This window comes from Pseudorca crassidens, chromosome 2, assembly GCF_039906515.1.
Source record: "Pseudorca crassidens isolate mPseCra1 chromosome 2, mPseCra1.hap1, whole genome shotgun sequence".
Lineage (NCBI taxonomy): Eukaryota > Metazoa > Chordata > Mammalia > Artiodactyla > Delphinidae > Pseudorca > Pseudorca crassidens.
This window is the reverse complement of record NC_090297.1, coordinates 157,924,622-157,937,014: the sequence shown is the minus strand read 5'-3', so window position 1 is coordinate 157,937,014 and position 12,393 is coordinate 157,924,622. Positions and strand designations below refer to the sequence as shown.

The window sequence follows — 12,393 nt, the reverse complement described above, 5'->3', positions numbered from 1 at the left end:
AAAGACCCAGAACAGCCAACATGATATTGAAGGAAAAGAACGAAATTGGAAGATTGACACTACTAGACCTCAAGACTTACTATAAAGCTCCAATAATCAAGACAGTGTGGGACTTCCCTGGTGGCGCAGTGGTTTAGAATCCACCTGCCAATGAAGGGGACACAGGTTCGAGCCCTGGTCCGGGAAGATGCCACATGCCATGGAGCAACTAAGCCAGTGCACCACAACTACTCAGCCTGCACTCTAGAGCTCGCGAGCCACAACTACTGAGCCTGCGTGCTACAACTACTGAAGCCTGCATGCCTAGAGCCCGTGCTCTGCAACAAGAAAAGCCACTGCAGTGAGAAGCCCACACATCTCAATGAAGAGTAGCCCCTGCTTGCTGCAACTAGAGAAAGCCCATGTGCAGCAAAGAAGACCCAATGCAGCCAAAAATAAATAAATGAAAAATAAATAAATTTAAAAAAAAGACAGTATGGTATTTGTGAAAGAACTGACCAATAGATCAATGAAGCAGAATGGTGAGCCCAGAAATAGACTTACACAAGTACAGTTAACTGATCTTTAACATGGAATAAGGGTAATTCAATGTAGATAGTCTTTTCAAAAAATGATGCTGAAACAGATGGATATCTACATGTAAAAAAAATTTAAATAAATCTAGACACAGATCTTATACCCTCACAAATATTAACTCAAAATGGAGCATAGATCTAAATGTAAAACACAAAATAATCAAACAGCTAGAAGAATAAGAGAAAATATTAGTGATCCTGGGTTTCGCAATATTTTTAGATATAACACCGAAAGCACAACTGCATGGAAAAAAAATTGATAAGTTGAACTTGATTAAAATTAAAAACTTCTGCTCTATGACACTGTTAAGAAAATCAAAAGACAAGCCAAAATTGAGAGAAAAGAATTGCAAAAGACATCATATGTGATAAATGACTGGTACCCAAAGTACATAAAGAACTTTTGAAACTCAACAATAAGAAAATGAACAACCCAATTTAAAAAATGGGCAAAAGACCTGAATAGATACCTCATCAAAGAAAGTATATAAATGGAAAATAAGCATATGAAAAAAATATTCAACACTGTATGTCACAGGGAATTGAAATTAAAACAACAAGATACCATCACATATCTTTAACACACTAGAAATCAAAACACTGACAACACCAAATCCTGGCAATGATGTGGAACATCAGGAACTCTTATTCTTTGCTGGCAGGAAAACAAAATGGCACAGTCACTGTGGAAGACAGTGTGGCAGCTTCTTATAAGACTAAACATACTTTTACCAGGCAATCCAGCAATTGTGCTTTGTGGTATTTAACCAAATGAGTAAAAACTTTATGTCCACACAAAACCTTTACACAAATGTTTACAGTAGCTTTATTCATAGTTGCCAAAACTTAGAAGCAAGAGAGATTTCCTTCAATGGGTGAATGGATAAACAAACTATGTTATATACATACAATGGAATATTACTCAGTGATAAAAAGAAATGAGCTATCAAGCCATGAAAAGACATGAAGGAAACTTAAGTGTATATTATGAACTCAATGAAGCCAATCTGAAAAGGCTACAAAACTGTATGATTCCAACTATATGACATTCTGGAAAAGGCAAAACTATGGAGACAGTAAAAAGATCAGTGGTTGCCAGGGGTTTAGCAGGTAGGAAGGGATAAATAAGCAAAGTGCAGATGATATTTAAGGCAGTGAAATTATTCTGTATGCTACTGTAATGGTGGGTATATGTCATTATACATTTTTTAAAACTTATAGAATATAAAACACAAAGAGTGAACACTAATGTAAACTGAGGAATTTAGTAAATAATAATGTAATAATCTTGGCTCATCAATTGTAACAAACAATTTTACTACACTGATGCATGATGAAAATAACAGGGGAAACAGCTGGGGAGCTATAAAGTACATGGGCGTACATGGGAACTCTATGTACTTTCCATTCAACTTTTCTGTAAACCTAAAACTGATCTAAAAAATAAAGTCTGTTAATTAATCAAACTAATAGGCCCTTAAACAGTACTTTCATTATCTTACTCACTTGTTAAAATGTATCATATTTATACTCCGTCTGACTTTCAAGGATTTTGTAATCTTCCATTTTATCAGTTCAGCATTATTTTAATTATTTCTAAGAGATATCCTCCATTGTAAGAATTTAGAATATATGCCTCATGTCCCCCATAAATAAATCATATTCATCCTGAATATATTCTTTCATTGTTGCTGTTTTTTCTTTGAAATTCGTTCATCTCCCTTCTGCTGATCTAATGATCCTACACCTTAAGATTATTCTCTCCCATAAAAACATCCCCAAAGACCCTAGCTTTTAGTAACCTTCTTCTCTCATTATAATTACAGTTTATACCACAAAATAAATGGCTACACTATATCTTCTACAGGCTGCTATGGTCCTCATAGGTAACAGTGCTCTCAACTAGATGGTAAGTTTATTATGATGTATATTGCAGAGTGGCAGAATCTGCCATCCCCTAATATGTCACTTTGGAAGAATTATCTTGAGCTAAGGGCACGTGAAAAACAGCAGGTACAAGAAGAGTGCTCTGACTTCCCCTTTTCCTCCTGAAAGCAGGAATAAAACTCTCATGTGAAAGATGCTCTCCCTACACCAGGAAGACAAAAACATTCTTATCACCAGAGACAAGAAGTAGAGGCTGAGAGAAATCTGTACAAACAGACCTTGTTAAAAGAACTCATCTTCTTTACCTCCCCACATATTTTAGTTACACTTCCACAGCTGCCTCTCTTTGTTCAACCAAGTATAAAAACATTTAGGTTTCACCACTTCTTTGGGTCTTCACTTCCTTATGAAAGCTCCCATGTCACATAAATCCTGCATTAAATAAATGGGTATCCTTTCATCCTGTTAATCTGCCTTATGTCAATTTAATTTTAAGGCCCAACCAAAGACACTACGAGGGCAGAGCTAAACTTTTATTTCCCCTACAATATTCTTAAGTTTTACCCACAGCATTTTAGGAATTAACAGAAGCTTATTAATGGACTGAGTCCTAGGATATTATTTCAGCTTTTCTGGTAATCCAAGAATACTTGTATAATAATGATTGTATCCTCAAGAACAAAGAGAAAATGACATGCTAAGATCAGGAAACTCCCTTGAAAACTCAAGACATTAAATGTTTAAAGGTTTCTTAAGTTACCTATCAGACTTACACCTTGCAAGAGTAGCCAAACATTGAAAATATAATACATATAATACTGATAAAAAAGATATCAGTAACTTCTATAAAAATATCACATGATCTGATGCATTGATATTAAAAAAAAAAACCAAAAAACTAAAACACTAACATACTTTGGGAAGGCAGAAAGGCTCCAATGGCATTAAAGACATTACTAAAGTTCATACAGTCATGCAATATGTAACATCTAGTGTTACATGCCATAGGTGACACATCTGGTTTCTTGATCATAAGTATCAGTACCCCCATGAGCTATCTGTATTCAAAGTCAAGGTAAGAACCTTTACACTGACATGGGGTAGATTTAATCTACTGCTTAGAATCCCTACTTGCTGCACAACAATTTCAATAGGTTGATAAGTGTGGGAGAATGATTGGTATTACTATTCCACAGCATTTGCCATAAACTGGGCTAAAGTAAACAGGGTGGAAAGGAAAAATTCTGAAACATGAGAGAATATTATCAAAATATTAGACATAGTTATAGACTACTGGGAAATTAAGTATTCAGAAATGGCATAGTCAGGAGTATCATTCCCAAGCCCGAGAAGCTCCTATTACACATCAGTCTTTTCAATCATATAAAGATGGCAAATGTCAATGTATTGCTATAAACATGACTAATAATAGCAAATTTTCACACAAGGCATTATTAATATCAACTTTAATTTAGGTTGGCTTAAATTTTTAATGAGAAACTTACCTTACAGAACTTGACTTCTGCCTCTAAATGATGAATGTATTGAGACTGGTCACTGATGATGGGAACAAAATTGTGTAGGGCAGGCATATCAGTTTCCTCATATTCTGATGATTTCTAAGGCAAAAATAAAAACAAATGAAGAATGTTTGGATTTAGCAAAGAATCATTTAATACCATCTCCATACTCAATTTAGCACTGATGTCATATAAACATAGACTAGGGAGATTGCTTCAAGATGGCAGAGTAGAAGGACGTGCACTCACTCCCTCTTGCAAGAGCACCGGAATCACAACTAACTGCTGAAAAATCATCCACAGGAAGACACTGGAACTCACCAAAAAAGATACTCCACATCCAAAGACAAAGAACAAGCTGCAATGAGACAGTAGGAGGGACGCAATCACAATAATACCAAATCCCATAACCGTGGGGTGGGGGACTCACAAACGGGAGAACACTTATACCACAGAAGTCCATCCACTGGAGTGAAGGTTCTGAGCCCCACGTCAGGCTTCCCAACCTGGGGTTCCAGCAATGGGAGGAGGAATTCCCAGAGATCCAGACTTTCAAGGCTAGCAGGATTTGACTGCAGCACTTCGACAGGACTGAGGGAAACAGAGAATACACTCTTGGAAGGCACACACAAAGTAGTGTGCATCAGGACCCAGGGGTAGGAGCAGTGACCCCACAGGAGACTGAACCAGACCTACCTGCTAGTGTTTGAGGGTCTCCTGCAGAGGCAGGGGGTGGCTGTGGCTCACTGAAGGGACAAGGACACTGGCAGCAGAAGTTCTGGGAAGTACTCCTTGGCATGAGCCCTCCCGGAGTCTGCCATTAGCCCCACCAAAGAGCCTGTAGCCCCCACTGCTGGGTCGCCTCAGGCCAAACAACCAACAGGGAGGGAACTCAGACCCACCCATGAGCAGACAAGCGGATTAAAGTTTTACTGAGTTCTGCCCACCAGAGCAACACCCAGTTCCACCCACCACCAGTCCCTCCCATCAGGAAGCCTGCACAAGCCTCTTAGATAGACTCATCCACCAGAGGGCATACAGCAGAAGCAAGAAGAACTACAATCCTGCAGCCTGTGGAATGAAAACCACATTCACAGATAGACAAAATGAAAAGGCAGAGGACTATGTACCAGATGAAGGAACAAGATAAAACCCCAGAAAAACAACTAAACAAAGTGGAAATAGGCAACCTTCCAGAAAAAGAATTCAGAATAATCATAGTGAAGGTGATCCAGGACATCAGAAAAAGAATGGAGGCAAAGATCAAGAAGATGCAAGAAATGTTTAACAAAGACCTATAAGAATTAAAGGACAATCATCTAGAAGAATTAAACAACAAAAAACAGAGATGAATAATATAATAACTGAAATGAAAAACACACTAGAAGGAATCAATTGAAGGAAAACTGAGACAGAAGAACAGATAAGTGACCTGGAAGACAATGATGGAATTCACTGCCATTGAACAGAATAAAGAAAAAAGAATAAAAAGAAATGAAGACAGCCTAAGAGACCCCTGGGACAACATTAAATGCACCAACATTTGCATTATAGGGGTTCCAGAGGAGAAGAGAGAGAGAAAGGACCCGAGAAAATATATGAAGAGATTATAGTGGAAAACTTCCCTAACATGGAAAAGGAAACACCCAGGTCCTGCAAGCGCAGAGTCCCAGGCAGGATAAACCAAAGGAGAAACACACTGAGACACACAGTAATCAAATTGACAAAAATTAAAGACAAAGAAAAATTATTAAAAGCAAAAAGGGAAAAACAACAAATAACATACAAGGGGAGCTTCCCTGGTGGCACAGTGGTTAAGAATCTGCCTGCCAATTCAGGGGACATGGGTTCAAGCCCTGGTCTAGGCAGATCCAACATGCTGTGGAGCAGCTAAGCCCATGCGCCACAACTACTGAGCTGGCACTCTAGAGCCCTCAAGCCACAACTACTGAGCCCTCATGCTACAAATACTGAAGCCCACATGCCTAGAGCCTGTGCTCTGCAAGAAGAGAAGCCACCACAAGGAGAAGCCCGCACACAGTGAAGAGTAGTCCCCGCAGACTGCAACTAGAGAAAGCCCGCATGCAGCAATGAAGACCCAATGCAGCCAAAAAAACCAAAAAAAAAAGAAAAAAAAAACCACACAAGGGAACTCCCATAAGGTTAACAGCTGATTTCTCAACAGAAACTCTACAAGCCAGAAAGGAGTGGCAAGATATACTTAAAGTGATTAAAGGGAAGAAACTACAACCAAGATTACTCTACCTAGCAAGGATCTCACTCAGATACTCTACCTAGCAAGGATCTCACTCAGGAGAAGAAAAGGACCTATTAAGAAAATGGTAATAGGAACATACATATCAATAATTACCTTAAATGTGAGTGGATTAAATGCTCCAACCAAAACACACAGATTGATTGAATGGATACAAAAACAAGACTAGTATATATGCTGTATACAAGAGACGCACTTCAGACCTAGGGACACATAGAGACTGAAAGTGAGGGGATGGAAAAAGATATTCCATGAAAATGGAAATCAAAAGAAAGCTGGAGTAGCAACACTTGTATCAGATCAAAAGACTTTAAAATGAAGAATGTTACAAGAGACAAGAAAGGACACTACATAATGATCAAGGGATCAATCCAAGAAGAAGATATAGCAATTATAAATATATATGCACCCAACATAGAAGCACCTCAATACATAAGCAAGTGCTAATGGCTATAAAAGAGGTAATTGACAGTAACACACTAATATTGAGGGACTTTAACGTCACACATACACCAATGGACAAATAATCCAGACAAAAAATTAATAAGGAAACACAAGCTTTAAATGACACAATAGACCAGTTAGATTTAATTGATATTTATAGGACATTCCATCCAAAAACAACAGTATACACTTTCTTCTCAAGTGCATATGGAATATTGTCCAGGATAGATCACATCTTGGGTCACAAATCAAGCCTTGGTAAATTTAAGAAAATTGAAATCATATCAAGCATCTTTTCCTACCACAACACTATGAGATTGGAAATAAATTACAGGGAAAAAACATAAAAAACACAAACATATGGAGGCTAAACCATATGTTACTAAATAACCAAGAGATCACTGAAGAAATCAAAAAGGAAGTTAAAAAACACCTACAGATACATGACAATGAAAACACGATGATCCAAAACAGATGGGATGCAGCAGAAGCAGTTCTAAGAGGGAAGTTTATAGCAATACAATCCTACCTCAAGAAACAAGAAAAATCTCAAATAAACAATCTAACCTTACACCTAAAGGAACTAGAGAAAGAAGAACAAACAAAACCCAAAGTTAGTAGAAGGAAAGAAATCATAAAGATCAGAGCAGAAATAGAAACAAAGAAAACAAGAGCAAAGATCAATAAAACTAATAGCTGGTTCTTTGAGAAGATGAACAAAATTGATAACCCTTTAGCCAGACTCATCAAGAAAAAGAGGGAGAAGACTCAAATTAATAAAATTAGAAACGAAAAAGGAGAACTTACAACAGACACTGCAGAAATACAAAGCATCATCAAAGACTAGTACAAGCAAAAGTATGCTAATAAAATGGACAACCTGGAAGAAATGGACAAATTCTTAGAAAAGCACAAACTTCTGAGACTGAACCAGAAGAAACAGAAAATATGAACAGACCAATCACAAGTAATGAAATTGAAACTGTGATTTAAAATCTTCCAACAAACAAAAGCCCAGGACCAGATGGCTTCACAGGTAAATACTATCATACATTTAGAGAAGAGCTAACACCTGTCCTTCTCAAACTCCTCCAGAAAACTGCAGAGGAAGGAACACTCCCAAACTCATTCTACAAGGCCACCATCACTCTGATACCAAAACCAGACAAAGATACTACAAAAAAAGAAAATTACAGACCAATATCACTGATGAACATAGATGCAAATATCCTCAACAAAATACTAGCAAACAGAATCCAACAACACATTAAAAGGAACATACACGGTGATCAAGTGGGATTTATCCATGGATGCAAGGATTCTTCAATATACTCAAATCAATGTGATATACCATATTAACAAACTGAAGAATAAAAACCATATGATCATCTCAATAGATGCAGAAAAAGCTTAAGACAAAATTCAACACCCATTATGATAAAAACTCTCCAGAAAATGGGCATAGAGGGAAACTACCTCAACATAATAAAGGCCATATATGACAAACCCACAGCAAACATCATTCTTGATGGTGAAAAACTGAAAGCATGTCCTCTAAGATCAGGAACAAGACAAGGATGTCCACTCTTGCCACTATTATTCAAGATAGTTTTGGAACTCCTAGCCATGGCAATCAGAGGGAAAAAAAGAAATAAAAGGAATACAAATTGGAAAAGAAGAAGTAAAACTGTCAGTGTTTGCAGAGGACATGATACTGTACATAGATAATCCTAAAAATACCACCAGAAAACTACTAGAGCTAATCAGTGAATTTGGTAAAGTTGCAGGGTACAAAATTAATGCACAGATCTCTTGCATTTCTACACACTAACAATGAAAGATCAGAAAGAGAAATTAAGGAAACAATCACATTCACCATTGCAACAAAAGGAAAATACCTAGGAATAAACCTACCTAAGGAGACAAAAGACCTGTATGCAGCAAACTATAAGACACTGATGAAAGAAATTAAAGATGATACAAACAGATGGAGAGATATATCATGTTCTTGGATTGGAAGAATCAACATTGTGACAATGACTGTACTACCCAAAGCAGTCTACAGAGTCAATGCAATCCTTATCAAATTAGCAATGGCAATTTTTTACAGAACTAGAACAAAAAATCTTAAAATTTGTATGGAGACACAGAAGACCCCAAATAGCCAAAGCAATCTTGAGGGGAAAAAAACGTAGCTGGAGGAATCAGACTCCCTGACTTCAGACTACACTACAAAGCTACAGTAATCAAGACAATATGGTACTGGCACAAAAACAGAAATATAGATCAATGGAACAGGATAGAAAGCCCAGAGAGAAACCCATGCACCTATGGTCACCTAATCTCTGGCAAAGGAAGCAAGGATATACAATGGAGAAAAGACAGTCTCTTCAATAAGTGGTGCTGGGAAAACTGGACAGCTACATGTAAAAGAATGAAATTAGAACACTCCCTAACACGATACGCAAAAATAAACTCAAAATGGATTAAAGACCTAAATGTAAGACCGGACACTATAAAACTCTTAGAGGAAAACATAGGAAGAACACTGTTTGACATAAATCACAGCAAGATCTTTTTTGACCCACCTCCTAGAGTAATGGAAATAAAAACAAAAATAAACAAATGGGACCTAATGAAACTTAAAAGCTTTTGCGCAGCAAAGGAAACTATAAGCAAGACGAATAGACAACCCTCAGAATGGGAGAAAATATTTGCAAACAAATCAACGGACAAAGGATTAATCACCAAAATATATAAACAGCTCATGCAGTTCAATATTACAAAAACAAACAACCCAATCAAAATATGGTCAGAAGACCTAAATAGACATTCCTTCAAAGAAGATATACAGCATGCCAAGAGGCACATGAAAAGCTACTCAACATCACTACTTATTAGAGAAATGCAAATCAAAACTGCAATGAGGTATCACGTCACACCGGTTAGAATGGGCATCATCATAAAATCTACAAACAACAAATGCTGGAGAGGGTGTGGAGAAAAGGGAACCCTCTTGCACTGTTGGTGGGAACGTAAATTGATACAGCCACTATGGAGAACAGTAAGGAGGTTCCTTAAAAAACTAAAAATAGAATTACCATATGGCCCAGCAATCCTACTACTGGGCGTATACCCAGAGAAACCCATAATTCAAAAAGACACACACACCCCAACATTCATTGTAGCACTATTTACAATAGCCAGGTCATGGAAGCAACCTAAATGCCCATCGACAGACGAATGGATAAAGAAGATGTGGTACATATATACAATGGAATATTAGCCTTATAATGGAATGAAATTGGGTCATTTGTAGAGATGTGGATGGACCTAGAGACTGTCATACAGAGTGAAGTAAGTCAGAAAGAGAAAAACAAATATCGTATATTAAAACATATATGTGGAATCTAGAAAAATGGTACAGATGAACCGGTTTGCAAGGCAGAAATAGAGACACAGATGTAGAGAACAAACTTATGGACACCAATGGGGGGAAAGGGGGGTGATGAATTTGGAAACTGAGACAGTCATATATACACTAATATGTATAAAATAGATAACTAGTAAGAATCTGCTGTATAAAAAATAATTTACAAAAACATAGACTAGATCACAATGTGGCTAATAGTATTTATTTCTTCACCTATAAATTCCACAAATAGATAAGAATGAGGGATATGAATATCATTTTTTAAAGATGGACAGTGAAAGTGGTTGTAAAAAGCATATGGCAAATGGCAAAATGCTGGAGTAGTATAATTGGCTGGGATGAACTGCCTATTTGAGCCATCTGAAAATGTGATATCCTATTCAGTAATTCTGAGATAAAGGGACAGCTCTTCAAGAAACCACCATAGAAGAGGACTGCTAGCTAAAATTGCAGAACAAGCTGCCTGAAGGAGGGATTCTTTAGACAAATGTGCCAAATGTGTGTCAGTAAGGTAAAATTCTCTCTACTAAGGAGTACGTTAGCAAAACCTGATTTTTTATTTTTGACCCTAGTACTCAAGGCAATTTGAGACTCTGCTGTTCTGGAGCCTCCAAGACTAGAGTGCCAAAGCAGATACGTACAAAAACTGAGATACGCTGCACTGAGGACTCAATGAAGAGACGTCATAAAAAGTGTTAATACTCTTTACTTCTGCAGCAGTCCTGGAATTGATTTTTTAATGTACATCTTACCTTATCCTAAAATGATTGTAAAATGGTTTATAAATCATACATCATACGATGATATTATTTAAAGAAAAGAGGAAGAGAGGAAAGGGAAAATGAGGTTCAACCAGTTAGATGAACCCAGAGGAAAGCTTGAGATGAGACACACAATCATTTTGTTTTTCAATCCAGCAGAAATTCCTATAAATGATGAAATACCAGCTCCCATGGCAGAATAATTCAGTAGAGCTTTGCTTCTGGGAATATTTAATAAATTTAAAAACCAAAGAGACTTTAATTAAATGAATTATCTGTGTTAAGTAGAAAGGAACTAATTATAATAATTAATATTAATAGAAAGGGGTTCGGTACATAGGCAAATATGAATTATTATTATGTGTATATAGGGGATAGTCAATGTGAAAATTAAAAACAAGCTTATGTCATATGGAAAATCTCCATATGAAATAACTTGTATATACTTTGAAGGGTTTATTATAATCTGGATGTCCACATTTTAAAATAACAAGTAATAATGTTTAGACATTTTCTATCTCAACACTGCCTCAGTTTCACTATCAATACAGCCACATATTTTTCATATGTCATATTGGCTATGAAACTGCATTCTAAAGGGTAACATCTTCAAAAGCTACTTATTATGGTTATGGCTTATAATCATCACATGTAGGTCATATACATTTAGAGTCTAAGTTCCATTCTTTCACATAGGTCCAATACAAATAGACCTGCGTATTGGTATATACAACTGATGATTTTGATGAGAGTCTTCTTGCCTATTTGAAGTCAATAAGTTTTGTAATATCACTGCTCAGTTTTACCTTTAAAATGCTAATAAGCATGTCTAAGCATTCAACAGATATAGCAACTTAATCTACTAGACTTAAAAGTACTCCATCCATGTGTGCTTAAGAGCATTCTAGAAACTAGGTGTCAACAGTAATAAATTCACTGAATGATGAAGTATTTTTTTAAAATTATAATTTATACCTATAAATATTGAATAGGAGTATGTAGTACATTTCTCTAAAGTGGGAATTAAACATGAAAGTATGTGTCAGGCTGGAATGAAGTGTTAATATAAGGGTACTTTTATGACATTTCAGCTGTGAGTAAAGGAAACTGACGTGTCTCCAAGTTTCCAGCATGTAGCCTTGGTATCCAACTGTCACAGATATTGAAAATGCAAGGTGGTTATTGTTGCTATGACATTTTATATTTGTGTCATACTTCATAGGTTTCTAAAGAATTTTAAATATATGATCTTATCTTATTATTACAAAAACCCTGTGAGAAAGTACATAATAGACCCTAGATAGACCTAAAGCCTAGATTATTATTTTGACCATTTAAACCTGGCCAAATCCTTCCCTCACATATACCCTTTCCCCCACAGTACCCTTCCTTCACAGTACCCTTCCCTCACACCCACCCTCCCTCACAGTACCCTTCCCTCACACCCACCCTGCCCTCACACCTATCTCAGGCTTTATATCACATTGCTTCAGTCAGA

The 12,393-nt window shown here is 36.8% G+C and overlaps 1 protein-coding gene across 12 annotated transcripts in view; it reads right to left on the bottom strand.

Annotated features, from left to right (window-relative positions):
* SDCCAG8 (SHH signaling and ciliogenesis regulator SDCCAG8) overlaps positions 1–12,393 on the bottom strand; it is a 265,774-nt gene that overhangs the window by 238,094 nt on the left and 15,287 nt on the right. For all 12 annotated transcript variants that reach the window (XR_010941422.1, XR_010941421.1, XM_067729496.1 and 9 more), the window contains one exon: positions 3,968–4,081. Coding sequence is in view for 10 of the 12 variants with exons in the window: in XM_067729494.1 (XP_067585595.1) it covers positions 3,968–4,081 (114 nt within the window). In the remaining 2 variants the exon portion in view is untranslated. The remainder of the gene's footprint in view (positions 1–3,967; positions 4,082–12,393) is intronic.